Source organism: Cololabis saira, chromosome 15, assembly GCF_033807715.1.
Source record: "Cololabis saira isolate AMF1-May2022 chromosome 15, fColSai1.1, whole genome shotgun sequence".
Lineage (NCBI taxonomy): Eukaryota > Metazoa > Chordata > Actinopteri > Beloniformes > Belonidae > Cololabis > Cololabis saira.
Window position 1 is genome coordinate 5,019,576 of NC_084601.1, and position 16,655 is coordinate 5,036,230.

General features: G+C 40.4%; 1 protein-coding gene across 1 annotated transcript in view; it reads right to left on the reverse strand.

Annotated features, from left to right (window-relative positions):
* skic2 (SKI2 subunit of superkiller complex) overlaps positions 1 to 16,655 on the reverse strand; it is a 35,950-nt gene that overhangs the window by 3,306 nt on the left and 15,989 nt on the right. The window contains exons 20-27 of the mRNA XM_061742192.1: positions 13,509 to 13,640; positions 12,772 to 12,909; positions 12,585 to 12,689; positions 9,885 to 10,020; positions 8,826 to 8,952; positions 6,604 to 6,814; positions 4,643 to 4,753; positions 1,726 to 1,944 (exon numbers count right to left, since the gene is read on the reverse strand). Coding sequence (XP_061598176.1) covers positions 1,726 to 1,944; positions 4,643 to 4,753; positions 6,604 to 6,814; positions 8,826 to 8,952; positions 9,885 to 10,020; positions 12,585 to 12,689; positions 12,772 to 12,909; positions 13,509 to 13,640 — 1,179 coding nt within the window. The remainder of the gene's footprint in view (positions 1 to 1,725; positions 1,945 to 4,642; positions 4,754 to 6,603; positions 6,815 to 8,825; positions 8,953 to 9,884; positions 10,021 to 12,584; positions 12,690 to 12,771; positions 12,910 to 13,508; positions 13,641 to 16,655) is intronic.

A 16,655-nucleotide genomic window follows, 5' to 3' on the forward strand; every position in this document is an offset into this window, starting at 1 on the left:
TTTAAATGTATGTTGGCATCATTCCAGAATTTAATTCCAGTAATGGAGACACGTCTCCTTTTCATACCTTTTTTAGCTTTTTGTACAGTAAAATTACAGACACCTCTAAGATTATAACGAGTCTCCTGAATTGAAAATAACCTCTGTATTGAGTCAGGGAGCATTTTTGATTTTGCTCTGAACATAATTTGCATGATTTTATAATAAAACAAATCATTAAATTTCATAACATGAGAATTTAGAAAAAGCAGCTCTGTGTGAGCAAAGTAATCAGCCTTATTGATGATACGTATGGCTCGTTTTTGAAGTTTTATTATTGAATTTAAGGTGGTTTTAAAGGTGGATCCCCACAATTCCACACAGTAAGATAAATAGGGAACAATCAATGAGTGGTAGATCAAATGCAAGGCCTTGGAATTCAGTACATTTCTGGATTTATACAGGATTGCGAGTGATTTTGAAATTCTCCCTTTAAATGTATTCAATGTGTTGTTTCCATGTTAACTTTTGGGTGGCATAAAGTGGGTAAAGCCCGTCTGACAAACGCATCCGAGCTGTACAAGTGACTTGTGGCTGAGCGTTAACAGGATGATTTTGTCATTTACACTGAGGAAGTCTGTTTCACAAAGTGTGTTTCTGCTCTTCTAGGACGGATGGTTTTAGAAGCCACTGCTTCGGTCATCACTAATTTAAGCCCTTGTAAAGCTCTTTCATGTCAGGGCAGTTTCTCAACACACAAGCGCTGACGCAGCAAAGGCACATTTGACAGAAACAGACCACGTATGTGATTTAATAAGTGAGCAAGCCGCTGGGGTGAATCTTCACGTCCTTTCCTAGGAATGCTGTGTGTCAAAGCTGCATGATGATATGCAATGTGTCCAGTACTCGAGTTGTAAAAAAAAAAAATCAGGGGGGATGGTGGATTTTATCATATGGGGACAGATCATTTGTGCTGATTACAAATAATATAATATATTACAAATAATAGCAGTGACCAAAACACCTGCAGAAATACTGCAGGAATGACATAGCAGCAGTTAAATGCAGCCTTCTGTAAGCTTTAAATATCCACTGGGCTTACATCAAATACATCAAAACACAACAATAAAAAACACTTTTCTGAACTTATCAATATGACTCTGTCTTTCACAGGATAAGTAAAATGGATCACTGCAAAAACTCAAAATCTTAACAAGAATATTTGTCTTATTTCTAGTTAAAATGTCTCATTTTAGTAAAAAAAATCTTATTACACTTAAACAAAGACTCATCACTGGAAAAAACAACAATTTTCACCTGTTTCAAGTAGATTTTCACTTGAAATAAGTAGAAAAATCTGCCAGTGGAACAAGATTTTTTTGCTTGTAATGAAGATAAATCTTGTTCCACTGGCAGATTTTCCTACTTATTTCAAGTGAAAATTTACTTGAAACAGGTGAAAATTGTCAAATAAGTTATTTTTCTGGTGATGACTCTAAATGTTGAAATAGCAGTAAAACCACATTCATTGATGAAATGACATAAGTGATGGAAAGGAGGGATGGCAGTTTTACAGGGGGGATGATTTGGACCGTTTTTATTTCAGGGGGGGATGCCATCCCCCCTCATTCCCCCTCAACTCCAGTACTGAATGTGTCCGTGTGCATCAGTTGCCACATGTGGAGTGTGCCACTTTAAATGTATCACTTTAGTAAATGTGAGGAAACAAACGGGCCTCAATCTCACCTCCTGCAGCGTGTTGGTAATGTGCGGCTCCACCTGTGTGTTCTGACTGAAGATCAGACAGGACAGCAGAGCGGCGCTCTCCTCGGGTGCCAGCGGGCTCAGGACGTTCTCAAACAGCAGCTCGGTCAGCAGCAGCTCGTGGCTGCTGATCTGACACGCTACCCGGCCCTTGAGCTGCACCGCTCCGCCGCTGTCGATGTACTGCAGGGACTGCAGGACCTGAGGGAGAGCAGCAAATAAATTACCTTCGGCAAGTGTTTCGGGTTGCACTCTTCTGAAAATACAGGACTGTCTCAGAAAATTAGAATATTCTGATAAAGTCCTTTATTTTCTGTAATGCAAAAATGTCACACATTCTGGATTCATTACAAATAAACTGAAATATTGCAAGCCTTTTATTGTTTTAATATTGCTGATCATGGCTTACACTTTAAGAAAACTCAAATATCCTATCTAAAAAAAATTAGAATATTTTGGGAATCTTAATCTTAAACTGTAAGCCATAATCAGCAATATTAAAAGGCTTGCAATATTTCAGTTGATTTGTAATGAATCCAGAATGTATGACAATTTAGTTTTTTTAAATTGCATTACAGAAAATAAAGAACTTTATCACAATATTCTAATTTTCTGAGACAGTCCTGTACAACCTCATTCCTGTTTCAAAGTTTCCAACTTTGCTTGTAAAAAGTAGAGATTAAATCAGTGTTTAGGGGCTTGTAAATTAGTTTGAAGCAAACCAAATTTCAAGAATTTGGAATATTATTAAATAGAAATTGGCTGCTGGCACGAGTAGAAGGGTGACGGTTTTTTCCAGTAAAACATCTTAACTCATGAATAAATTCTTATTTAAGGGGATTGTGGTAAACTTTTGACATCTTTATCCTCTTAGCAATGAGGATCTGACAGGTTTTTGGAGGAGGATCAGACAAAATATCATATTTAAACATATCTTGTCAGATTTAACAAATCTCTAGGGGACTTTTTTTTTGTTTTCAAGGCAGACAAAGGGCTGCACGATGAATCAAAATGATTGCAGATAGTTGATATTTTAAGCCTTTTATCTCTAGAGACAGAAATTGTTCACATGTAACAGCAAATTCCAATTATTTTGTATTGTGATGTGATAGCCCAACTGGAAAAAGCTCAGTATTAGCAGATCTGGAGTCTTATTCCCCTTCTGTGATTTTACACTTGGATGGTGACAGTAGTCCAATTAAAGGCGGTATCGAGCTTTAACCCTTGTGCTGTCTTCGGGTAAAAATGTCCCAATTCTTCTATCCTTCTTTCCTCCTGCCATGCTCTCTCCTTCTTTCTTCCTTTCCTCTTTTCCTCCTTTTTTACCCTCCTTTACTCCTTTTTCTTCCTACCTCCCTTCCATCATTCGTTCCTTTATTACCTTCTTTGCTTTTCCTTCCTTCTTTTCTTATTTTCTCCATTCCTTCCTTCTTCCCTCCCTTCTTTCTTTCCTTTTCTCCATTCCTTCTTCCCTCCCTTCTTTCCTTCCTTTCTCCCTTCCATCTTTTCTCCCTTCCTTACTCCCTTTCCTACTTCCTTCCTTTCTCCCATCCTTCCAGCTTTTCTCCCTTCTTTCATTCCTTCCATGTTTTTTCCCTTCCTTACTCCCTTTCCCACTTCCTTCCTAACTCCCTTTCCCACTTCCTTCCTTCTTCCCTTTCCTAATTCCTTCCTTCTTCCCTTACTTTCTCCATTCCTTCTTCCCTCCCTTTCCTACTTCCTTCATTCTTCCCTTTCCTACTTCCTTCATTCTTCCCTTTCCTACTTCCTTCATTCTTCCCTTTCCTACTTCCTTCATTCTTCCCTTTCCTACTTCCTTCCTTCTTCGCTCCCTTTCTCCATTCCTTCTTCCCTCCCTTTCTCCCTTCGTTCCATTTGGGGCGGCAGTAGCTCAGGTGGTAGAGCGGGTCGTCCAATGATCGGAAGGTCGGCGGTTCGAATCCCGCTCTGTCCCAGTTTGCTGTCGTAGTGTCCTTGGGCAAGACACCTTACCCACCTTGCCCCGTGTGAATGTGTTTGAATGTGTATGAATGTTGGTGGTGGTCGGAGGGGCCGTTAGGCGCGATATGGCAGCCACGCTTCCGTCAGTCTGCCCCAGGGCAGCTGTGGCTACAGATGTAGTTTACCACCACTGGTGAGAATGTGTATGAATGAATAATGATTTCTGTAAAGCGCTCTGGGTGCCTAGAAGGGCGCTATATAAATCCAAGTCATTATTATTATTATTATTTTTTCTCCCTTCCTTACTCCCTTTCCTACTTCCTTCCTTCTTCCCTCCCTTTCCCCCTTCCTTCCATCTTTTCCCCCTTCCTTACTCCCTTTACTACTTCCTTCCTTTCTCCCTTCTTTCTTTCCTCCCTTCCATCTTTTCTCCCTTCCTTACTCCCTTTCCTACTTTCCCTTCTTTTCTCCTTTCTTCCTTCTTTCCTTCCTTCCATTTTTTTCTCCCTTCCTTCTTCCCTTTCCTACTTCCTTCCTTCTTCCCTTTCCTACTTCCTTCCTTCTTCCCGTTCCTACTTCCTTCCTTCTTCCCTTTCCTACTTCCTTCCTTCTTCCCTTTCCTACTTCCTTCCTTCTTCCCTTTCTCCATTCCTTCTTCCCTCCCTTTCTCCCTTCCTTCCATCTTTTCTCCCTTCATTACTCCCTTTCCTACTTCCTTCCTTCCCTTCTTTTCTCCTTTCTTCCTTGCGCCCTTCTTTCCTTCCTTCCATCTTTTCTCCCTTCCTTCATTCCATCTTTTCTCCCTTCCTTCATTCCATCTTTTCTCCCTTCCTTCATTCCTTCTTTTCTCCCTTCCCCCTCCCTTGACCCAAACACAGCACACGGGTTAACCAACGATGCGCGACAGCGCGCCGACTGACGCATCAGGGTTCAACAGATCTGAACATCTGATCCAAACCTTGATCCTCTGGTGATATTCCAGCAGCAGAGTCAGGGACTGGTCCGACACCAGGAAGAGCAGCCGGTCCAGCTCCTCCTGCACACTCATCCTCTCTTTAACCCGAGCAAACTGAAACAGAAACGCACAGAGCAGAACTTCACTAAGGTGCACACCGACAGCACTGCTGTAGCACTTGACCTGATTTTGAAGCAACGAAAAGAAGCAATCCCGGATTTTAATGGAGGAAAAAGATGTCGCCTATTGTAATCTTGTTACTAACACTTGATCTTTCCTAAATATAAACCCACCGAACAGGGACAGGAAGTACTCTGAGGTACACCGAGTTAACCACGGATTTATGATAAGCACAATGTTGAATGAAGACACAAGAGATCACAAATTCACAGCAAGAAGAGGATAATGCAAGGATACTGCAAGTTAAGCTTGTTATCTGCCAGTGTAGTGTGTGTGTGTGTGTGTGTGTGTGTGTGTGTGTGTGATGGTTCAAATGACACTGTTCCTGTGAGACATGAGCTGCAGCTATGGGTATACGTCGATAATTATGACAGCTAAGATTATTGCAGCTCATCTCCTCAATATAGGATTAATGATTAGGGGGGGGTTTGCAAGATGAGCATCTTAAATAAGGCTATAATTTTAATTAGCTGCATAAATATTCAGTTGATGCTCAAAGGAAATGTAAGATCTATATAAGCCACTACCCTGGTTCATATATAAATGCATGAAGAGCAGCTCAGAAGTGAACACGTCTTCAGTGACTTTGCCAATTAAAAAACACATCGTAACACACAATTGCGTTTCCATGCATCAATAACCCTTTTAAAACCCGAATATTGGCTATAACCCGAATTTGCACGGCCATGTAAACACCAATAACCCCTTTGAATAACCCGAATTTGCTCATATTGGGGTTTTTAAAAACCCGAATATGACCCCTGGGTTACTCCTTTTAAAACTTGAATATTCGGTCATGTAAACGCCAAACGGAACATGAATTTGTTTTCTGCACATACTCTGTTCGCAAGGAATCTTGTGCTGCGTCCGAAATCGCATACTTCCATCCTAATGAGTATGCAAAATGAGTGTGCGAGACTTTTTAGTGCGTCCGAAACATTAGAACGTACTCAATAGTATGTTCTATCCATACTCATTCTGGAGAAATGTATTAGTGTGGATTGATGGACACTAGCTAAGCAGAAACTTCCCACAATGCATTGCAGCGGCGTTTGGTTGCTAAGTGATACGTATTGTCATAAGTATAATATTAAGTATAATAATATTATTATATAATATGAATATTATAATATTTGTATTTAATAATATTATATAATGTCATCTTGTTTCGGCCAGAATAAACGGGAAATAGCGGAGCTGCTACTGCTGCTGTGACAGGTTACCATGGTAACAACCCCCCCCTCCCTACGGCAGGAAGTGCCGTGTGCGCTCTTAATAGTACGTTCGAATTAATGCACACTACTGATATTTACTCAAAAGTTTGCCGAATTTAAGTATACTTTTTAGTATATACTGTTTAGTATGGCATTTCGGACGCACCGTTGGTCTTTTGAGTCCAGGAAGTTCTTATAAACACGGAGAAACCAAGACCAGGCCACACTTTTGGAGTGAGGAGGAGACTAATCACTTCATAAATGTAATGAAGGATATGAACATTTCTGCATTTGTAGACGGTAGAAAGTACCGGGATAGAAGATTTACAAGAAGGTGAGCCAAAAGTTGCGTGAAGCAGCATTTGTTTTGAATTTGGATACAGGAAGAAGAAGCATAAATGACGGTAATTGCGTCATCACGTTCTCCGTGCGTCGCTGGTTTGATCCAGATATCCCAAATGATTAATTACCATGTATACAGAATATTCTGAACGTTTCAGTAACCGGAATATTAGCAATAACCCGAATTTTGACTGCATGTAAACGTAGTCAGTGAAGCCATTCACACACTTGTTCAGCAAAGGTGGGCGAGTGTGTGCAGGTGAACGTCTGCAGGCTGTCGTGTAGGACCCGGAGCCTCATGGATCCCTCCACCACGTCTATGCTCTTCAGCTGGAGGTCGTTGACGGGGTCCAGGCTGGCCATGCCGTCGGGGTTGGCCTCGGCCAATCGCAGCAGCTCCTGCGTTGCCGTGGAGATGGCCTGGCCGGGAGGGTCAAGCCTTAAAGACAAGAGGGGGTGAAGAATGGAAATTAAATAAATTTTTACCGTGATACAAATATACAGGACTGAAAATTTGAATATTGTGATAAAGTTCTTTATTTTCTGTAATGCTGATTGCTGTTGCTCAAATATCCTATCTCAAAAAATTTGAATATTCTGGGAATCTTAATCTTAAACTGTAAACCATGATCAGCAATATTAAAATAATAAATGGCTTGCAATATTTCAGTTGATTTGTAATGAATCCAGAATGTCTGACATTTTTGCATTACAGAAAATAAAAGGACTTTATCACAATATTGTAATTTTCTGAGACAGTCCTGTACACACTAAGATTTGTGATGGATTAACTGCAGAGCTGGTAAAAATAAAACATAAATCTGCTGTCTGGGACCCGACTGGATAGAGCTTCGATGTCATGCTTCTCCATCTCTGCTACCTCTGAACTGCTTCTATTAATTATGCATCATTCTAAAGATTTACCGCGTTATTTATAGACTGATATAAATAACCCACCAGCTTTCACGTCCCTTTTTTTTTTTTTTTTTACATATTAACTTTCATTTTGAGTTACCACCTGACAGAAAGGGAATAACATGAAACCACTTGTTGGTTTTCTTTCTCTGTGTATATTAACACCTTCCACCACAGGAGGATTTATTTAAAGACCAAAGCTTTTTTTTTTTTTTTTGCTACAATCGTAAAAGAAAATCATCAAATACAATTTAAAATGTCCATAATTGGCAACGGTAGGTAAAAGTCTGAGTTCCTGGACGACATCTGCTGCTCTTAAATTGTTCACAGTCTTTTGTTAAGAAAGATCGTGTGGTGTGAATTTTAAATATTCCTAAATCTTCTGACTCCAGCCACCTTCCACAATTCCTCCCGGCAGCTGCCTGGCACTGAAATCTTAAATAATTGATGAAAACAGAGCAGAAGGCAGCTATAAGAAGACAGCAAAATGTTTTCATGTAGCCATTCGCCGAGTTTGTAATGTAACTGGCAAATGGCAGTAAAGGGTATGGTCAGTACTCGAGTTGAGGGGGGGATTTATGAAATAAAAACGGTCAAAATCATCTGAAATAAAATGGTCCAAATCATCCCCCCTGTAAAACTGTCATCCCTCCTTTCCATCCCTTATGTCATTTCATCAATGAATGTGGTTTTACTGCTATTTCAACATTTAGAGTCATCACCAGAAAAATAACACCAGAAAAATAACTTATTTGACAATTTTCACCTGTTTCAAGTAAATTTTCACTTGAAATAAGTAGAAAAATCTGCCAGTGGGACAAGATTTATCTTCTCATTACAAGCAAAAAAATCTTGTTCCACTGGCAGATTTGTAATTTTAAGTGAAAATCTACTTGAAACAGGTGAAAATTGTAGTTTTTTCCAATGATGAGTCTTGTTTTAAGTGTAATGAGATTTTTTTTACTAAAATTAGACATTTTAACTAGAAATAAGACAAATATTCTTGTTAAGATTGTGAGTTTTTGCAGTGATCCATTTTACTTATCCTGTGAAGGACAGAGTCATATTGATAAGTTCAGAAAAGTGTTTTTTATTGTTGTGTTTTGATGTATTTGATGTAAGCCCAGTGGATATTTAAAACTTACAGAAGGCTGCATTTAACTGCTGCTATGTCATTCCTGCAGTATTTCTGCAGGTGTTTTGGTCACTGCTATTATTTGTAATATATTATATTATTTGTAATCAGCACAAATTATCTGTTCCCATATGATAAAATCCACCATCCCCCCTGATTTTTCTTTACAACTCGAGTACTGGGTATGGTGGAGGTCGAACAGAGGACTCACTGACCTACTAGGTTTTTTCTGACTAGACCATTAAACATGTCCCTTGACACAAAAGGTGTTTATGAGTTGGAGCGGCTGCAAAAGGGGGTTACTACAACACAGCCAGACACCACAGAGAACAATATGATCAAATACAGAAGAGAATATTAACCTCCTGGAATAAGACAGTAATGACGAATGCTCACACACTTGAATCGAGGTTGCTGTCGCTTGTTGTAGTTGTCGATGATTCTTTCAGGAATCACTTTGAGGGTTTTCACTGTGATGGCTGTGATGTCCTGAAGATTTAACTTCTGCACGGTGTGGCTACAGGAGCCTGAGGAAAACGCATGAAAAAAAAAAGATCCATCAATGCAGGGTTTTTTAAAATAAATACATAATAAAAGGTGCATGGGCAAGTGAAGTAGAGGATATATTTATGAGGATTGGCGCATTGCATGTATTTCAGAATGTGAGCGTTGTGAATGTCTCTTTGGCTAACAAAGCCTGGTTTAATGTATATCAGATCAAATGGTCACAGGACATATTGTATAAACCAAAATTAAGAATATTTAGTATGATAAAAAGTTGTTATAGCCGTGAAAAGTATGTTTGTGCCTCGTTATCGAAAAGACAACGATCACTATGTGCCCAAATCCGTTCTGGAATCTTCCCTCTGCACCTTGAGATGGGACGTTATCGTTATCTCCCAGAAGAAGAGCGGATTTGTCCTTACTGTGATATTAATGATATTGAAAATGAGTTCTATTTTGTATTTTATTGTCCTCTTTATCATGAGCTGCATCAGAAATTATTTGATAGGTGTAAGAATTTGGATTTGATGTGGGTAAGTGATGCTGAGAGACTCAAATGGATTTTTGATTATAAAGTATTTGCACTTGCTGACTATTTGGAGAAAGCGTGGGATAAACGAAGAAAAGTAACATATATGTGAAAATATCCATTCTGGATTTTGTTGGGGTGAAAGAAATATTAAGTATTTTTATTTTATTTATTTATTTTTTAATTTTATTTATTTATTTTGTTTTTCCGGTGTACATTGTGCAGCTCCCAATTAAGTGAGTGTGATATTATATATTGATTTTCTGTTTCTGGTGTCTCATAATCCTGTAAGGAATTGATCTTCGGACATACAAAAAAAAAACTCATTCATTCATTCATTCATTCATTCATTCATTTAAACCATACATGGAGACAGAAATGAGATGAAAGATTCAGATGGCGTAGATGCAAAAGCAAGCGACCGACCTTCAGGTATGAACAGAGCTTTGTTGTAGAGGTGCAGGAAACCAACGCTTTCATTGCCCTTTCCTTCCCCTTCCTCATTGCCTTTCTCACAGATAATAAGTGCTGTAAAGGTGCGATTTACCGCGTCACTGGACACCTGGCAGAAAGGGGGGACAGGGCTGGATGTCAGAGACACGTGTGAAAACAAGGAGCACAGAGGAGGACGATGTCCACACATGAGGGACCTCAGTTTCTTAACAGGAAGTGGTATTTCTGCATCTTTCCTTCATTTGTTGGGTCTCCCTAAAAAGGACTGATTCCAAACATCTTAGTCCCCATTAATCATTTAGACCAGGGGTCGGCAACCCAAAATGTAGAAAGAGCCATATTGGACCAAAAACACAAAAAACAAATATGTCTGGAGCCGCAAAAAATGAAAAGTCTTGTATAAGCCTTAGAATGAAGGCAACACATGCTGCATATTAGTTATAACTGGGGGAAGATTTTTTTTTTCATTATGCACTTCGAGAAAAAAGTTAAAATGTCGAGAAAAAATTCAAAATTTGGAGAAAAAAGTTGAAATGTTGTGATTAAAAAGGAAAGGAAAAAGGAAGAAAAAAAGAGAAATTAAAGCTGCAAGCAGCGATGAACGGGCCCTCGCGCTCACGGCCACCGCCCCCCATAAGCATATCAGAAATGACACCACCCACGACTCTCTATGTCAAACCATTCAAAAGTTATAGCAGAAACTCGGGACAACCAATCAGAAGAAGGGGCAGGGCTAATTCAGGCCAATGAAGCTCAAGGACTCCATACCGATTCAGGTGACACCACCCACGACTCTCTATGTCAAACCATTCAAAAGTTATAGCACAAAATAGGGACAACCAATCAGAAGAAGGGGCGGGGCTAATTTTCACCAATTAATGGTCAAGGACTCAATACCGAGTCCCATGACACCACCCACGACTCTTTATGTCAAAACATTCAAAGGTTATGGCAGATAAAAGTATTCTAGGGGGCGCTGTTGAGCCGTTAGGCCACGCCCATTAATGCAAACCATGAAATATCAAATTTATCGCCAGGCCTGGCTTGCATGCAAAATTTGGTGACTTTTGGAGAACTATCAAATATGGACCAATCAGATGAAGGGAAGGCGCGCTTTTTGGCGTATAGCGTCGTCACAGTAACACTTTTGAAAGAGAAAAGTAATGCGGGTAGTCGCAGGATGAAGACGCACATTTTGATGTATAACACATCTGGGTGCACGTTACGGTTCGGGCCGTATTAATTGCCGAAGGAATGGCATAAATTGCGCCAAAATTACACAATTAATTCAAAATGGCTGACTTCCTGTTCGGTTTCGGCCATGGCGCCAGGAGACTTTTCTTTAAGTTGCGACATGATACAGGTGTGTACCGATTTTCGTGCATGTACGTCAAACCGTATTGTGGGGCTTGAGGCACAAAGTATTCTAGGGGGCGCTGTTGAGACATTTTGCCACGCCCATTAATGTAAACCATTAAATATCAAATTTATCGCCAGGCCTGACTTGCATGCAAAATTTGGTGACTTTTGGGGAACTATCAAATATGGACCAATCAGATGAAGGGGGGAGCGCTTTTTGGCGTCTAGCATCGCCACGGTAACACTTTTGAAAGAGAAAAGTAATGCGCGTAGTCACCGGATGGAGACGCACATTTTGATGTATAACACATCTGGGTGCACGTTACGGTTCGGGCCGTATTAATTCTCGAAGGAATGGCTCATATTGCTCCAAAATTACGCGATTAATTCAGAATGGCCGACTTCCTGTTGGGTTTCGGCCATGGCGCCAAAAGACTTTTCTTTAAGTTGCGACATGATACAGGTGTGTACCGATTTTCGTTCATGTACGTCAAACCGTATTCTGGGGCTTTAGGCACAAAGTTTTTTCTGTCTGAACCAACCAGATGAAGGGTGGGCGCGCTTTTTGGCGTCTAGCGTCGCCACGGTAAAGCTTTTGAAAGAGAAAAGTAATGCGTGTTGTCGCAGGATGAAGACGCACGTTTTGATGTATAACACACCTGGGGGCACGTTACGGTTTGGGCTGAATTAACTGCCGAAGGAATGGCATAAATTGCGCCAAAGTGACACGATTAATTCAAAATGGCCGACTTCCTGTTCTGTTTCGGCCATGTCGCCAAGAGACTTTTCTTTAAGTTGTGCCATGATAGAGGTGTGTAGCGATTTTCGTGCATGTACGTCAAACCGTATCGTGGGGCTTGAGGCACAAAGTTTTCCGGGGGGCGCTGTTGAGCCATTTTGCCACGCCCATTAATGCAAACCATGAAATATCAAATTTTTCGCAAGGCCTGACTTGCATGCACAATTTGGTGACTTTTTGGGCACGTTTAGGGGGAAAAAAAGGCCCTCCTTTCGTCAGAAGAAAAAAAAAGAAAGAAAGATACAATAGATACAATAGGGCCTTCGCACTGAAGGTGCTCGGGCCCTAAAAAGGAAAAAAAGAAGGGCGGCGCTAAAGAGCCGCATGCGGCTCTAGAGCCGCAGGTTGCCGACCCCTGATTTAGACCTTAACGGAGGGAAAAGCGGGCCCAGGTTTCAAGATTCAGTTATTTTCTGAACTGGCAGGGATTTCACAAAAATAAGTGAACTTTTAAAGAACCGAATCAGAGTTCAATTTCACTACTGCAAGTTCTTCTACATGCCGCCAACGCCTACCTGCAGGATGACTCCCAAGGCGTTGAGATGCTGCTTGTTGTTCACCACCACGACTCGACCCACAGACAGAGCTTTAAGTCCATTAACGGACTCCAGGACGGCTTGCTGAAATTCAGACGTGAGGAAGGAAATGTAGCAAATAAACACGCTGCTGATGAAAACTGTGACTGTGAGTATGTGAGTTTACCTGCAGGGCGTCTGTGGTGGTCCGCAGCTCCGTCACCGTGTGGTAGTAAGGCAGCAGGTCGGATAGCTGGCCGTCCGTGTCCAGGGGCGGGAGAGAGGACAGCGCCTTCTTCAGCTGGGTGATCGTCTTCTCATGCTCCTGCAGCAGGAAGAAGAGGAGGGGATACATTTACAAACCATCAGGATGCTCCGGCTTACAGAAAACCCTTTCTTTTATTGATTTTAAATGTCTGACTGGTTCTTTTATGGCATGTACAACTGTTACTGCTGCTAGAATATACTGGTATTGACGATATTGTCAAATATTGATCCATCAATGACACACATGATTAAGTCAAACATACAGGACTGTCTCAGAAAATTAGAATATTGTGATAAAGTTCTTTATTTTCTGTAATGCAATGAAAAAAACAAAAATGTCACACATTCTGGATTCATTACAAATCAACTGAAATATTGCAAGCCTTTTATTATTTTAATATTGCTGATTAGGGTTTACAGTTTAAGATTAAGATTCACAGAATATTCTATTTTTTTGAGATAGGATATTTGAGTTTTCTGTGTGCAAGAAAAAAAAATTGTATTTATTAATAATTTAACAAATATTCCCTTCCGAAATGGTTCAGGTAATGATAACTGTGCAGTGAAAATCTTGTACAATAGAATTCCTGGTCACGATACGCTTTAATTTCACAATTTTGTAAGAACCCATATGTGTCCGTGCTCTGCAGGAGTTACCTGAGTGTTTCTGTGGCTTTCAGAGAAGCTTCTCCTCATCATATCCGTCACTCGCAGCGCTTCCACCCGCAGCAGGTTGAGGATCATGGTGTAGGTCAGCCTGAACTGGGACTGAAGGACGGTAGGTTTCCCCTGCAGAATAGTTTTAGTTTTAGTTATTTAGCACATACAATAAAAATAACATCACACAAATAAGTGCAGTTAAAAGAAACTGTGCAGGGAGGAGCGAGCAAGCCTGTAGGCTTATGAGGAGCCCCCACCTAATAACATTTAACAATATAGTTATGAAAATAACAAAATCATTAAAAAAAAATACATCATAAAAATTGCATGAATGAAAATAAAACTTACTGTTGACCTATAAAGACATGATCATGAAAATATGAATATTATGCTGAACAAGTGGCAACACAGAATATAAAGTACAAAAGAAACATTAACAGTGGGAAAAGCAAGAGCTTTCTTGGCTACACTGATGAATTAAATGTTCTCTTGAGCGACTTTTGAAGAAGGATAGGGACCTACAATTGTTTGTAATCTGGTACCAACTATTCCAGACTTTGACACCTCTATACCTAAACAAAAATGGTCTTCTAGATTCCAGACATTTAGGCGGATGTAGGCGAGGGCCTGCCGTGTTGAGTAAGAATGAAATTGAGAGTTTGTAGCAAAGTATGTCCTAAAGTGCTCAGGAACATTTCCTTCTGAGGAAAATATCTTGTAAAGAAAAATGCATATTTGGTAACTGTTGATGTCATAAATAGTAAGAATCTGGAGATTTTTGAATAAGGGAGCAGCATACAATACAGACAGGACACAAGTGAGTGGTCCACACTATGGGCCCGATTTACTAAAGGTTTGCGTGTGTAAAAACGTGTGCAAACTTGACAGCACCCGCAAACCAAAGTGCCAGCTGATCTACTAACAGCGTGCAAAGACGACTGCGTCTCTGAAATGCGCAAAATTGCACACGCAATTCATTTAGTACTTTTGCCCTGATGAATAATCAATATGGGGCGTACCTGCCAGAACGCGCTAAATACTGGGAGGGGAAGATGCAAATTGCTCCATTTACCACGCGCAATGAGATTTACCAAGCCTGAAAGTAATTGCGCGTATTGTGATTGCGTCTGTATTTAATACGTTCGAAAGGAAGGTACTAATCTGCTGCTGCTGTTATTGTGGCAAGGAGGCGACATCCAAAATCAAAGAATATGCAGAGAGAGAGAGAGTCTTTATTCTGCTGCATGCTATTTTAAAAATGGTTGCACAAGTTTTATTAAAGGCCACTTTTTCTTTAGTTCTTCGCCTTATATCTTGCCACCTTCTCTTAATGTGCCCCCCTCCACTCGCCCACAAGCAGGCCAAGCCTTTGTGCCAAAACTTTGTATTTTATTGATTACTTATCTTATTGAACGTGAAATCATCCTTCGTAAATTACATTTAATTAAAACCCGTGCTTATTAATCACAAAACACAGGTTAAACATCATGACCAAATCCGCTCCGTCCCGCTGTGTCAGGATCAGCGCAGAGACTGCAGCTTCGCCTGAATTATGGTTCTGCGTTAAATCGACGGCGTAGCCGACGCGTAAGGTCGCCGTCGGTTCTGCGTTGGTGTGACGCGGAACCATAAATCATCCTTTTAGATGCGCTCTCCTCTGTGCGCTGTTCTGAACACTTCTCTTCTCTTCTTTCGGATGATGGTCCCGTCTGTCACACATTTACTGTCAGTGTTTGCTATATAATATATAATATTTGCAATATACTGTGGACATCTGAATAAAAACGTAACTCATAAATAGATGAATCAAAGCGCTCTCCAGCTCTGTGTCTGATGTATTTTTCTCCTCAGATCATGCCGAGCACCGCGGGGTCACGCAAACCCGACCAATTCAATATTAAAATCAAATTCGGTTCTGTGGCCCGTTTTTCTATTTCGTATTTTTGATCTGTGCCTAAAATTGAAATATGAAAAACCAGACGTTTTTCTGTTTTTTGTGTTACCAACTGCATTTATTCTATCGCAGGTTTTCTCCGATATTGCGTTTCTTTTGGTAATGTTTAAATTTCTTTGCTGTAGTTCATGAATGTGTTTATTGCCTCTTCCACTAATATCTCTAACTCCAATTCGTTCAATTTCATTTTGCGCTTGTGACTTGTGACTGTGCTTTCCATCCAGACTCTCCATGGCGCAAACGTAAGACACGCAACACCTCATTTAAATACTGCAGTTTGCACCTGTTATCAATTGCGCAGGCAATCTTAGTTGATCACCCGCAAACCACGCAACAACAGCACGCGCAAACTTTTTCAGTGCACACGCAATTTAGTACTCTTTATTTAGGATCTTAGTAAATCGGGCCCTATGTCTTTAAATACTGCTCTCCTATTCTATCATCTGATAACTATTGATTTATTTCAGATTCAATAAATTTGGTTTATTTAATTTCCTGGTGAATACAGAGATGCTTGTTGTAACTGAATTAATTAAAAATAAAAGCTGAATAAAAGCCTTGTTTTTACATTCCCTTGTCTTCTCTTTTATGACTTATGCATTTCTGCCTCATTATGCAAATGAGGAGGGCTGCCCTTCTTGGTCCAGCTCCTCTACTTTTGGTCAATAAACAGGAAAATGTAGGATCAGGCCTAAATTAAACCTATTGCACAACAGGCGGTGACACACTGGGATAAACATACACACCCCGCACATTGTTTGAAGCGTAGTATAATGCTGCTCTCATTACCTTTTTATTTACACAATCAGCCCTTACTGAAGACTGAACATTGCCTAATGGGTGAATTTATAAAAGGAACTATTAATGTTATGAGGTGTAGGGGTGGTCAAAGTGACATTATAAAACCAACCAAGAAGCTAGTGTATATTAAAAGGAGCATGAGCCAGGATTGAGGCAGGATTTATGAAAAAAATTCGTATACGTTTTAAGTTTTCTAGTAATAATGTCAGATGAAGCGTTCCAAACCAAAACGAATGAGCCCTCTAGTGTATCTCTCTGTTGCTGCAAAATGTGCTGCAAATGTGGGGCCGAATTTCCCGCGCTGGGCTGTGGATGTGACGTCACATGACGCTGCATGCACGTTCTCCCCCCTCTCCCGTGCCGGCTTCACTGTTGGCTACAGTACCCCC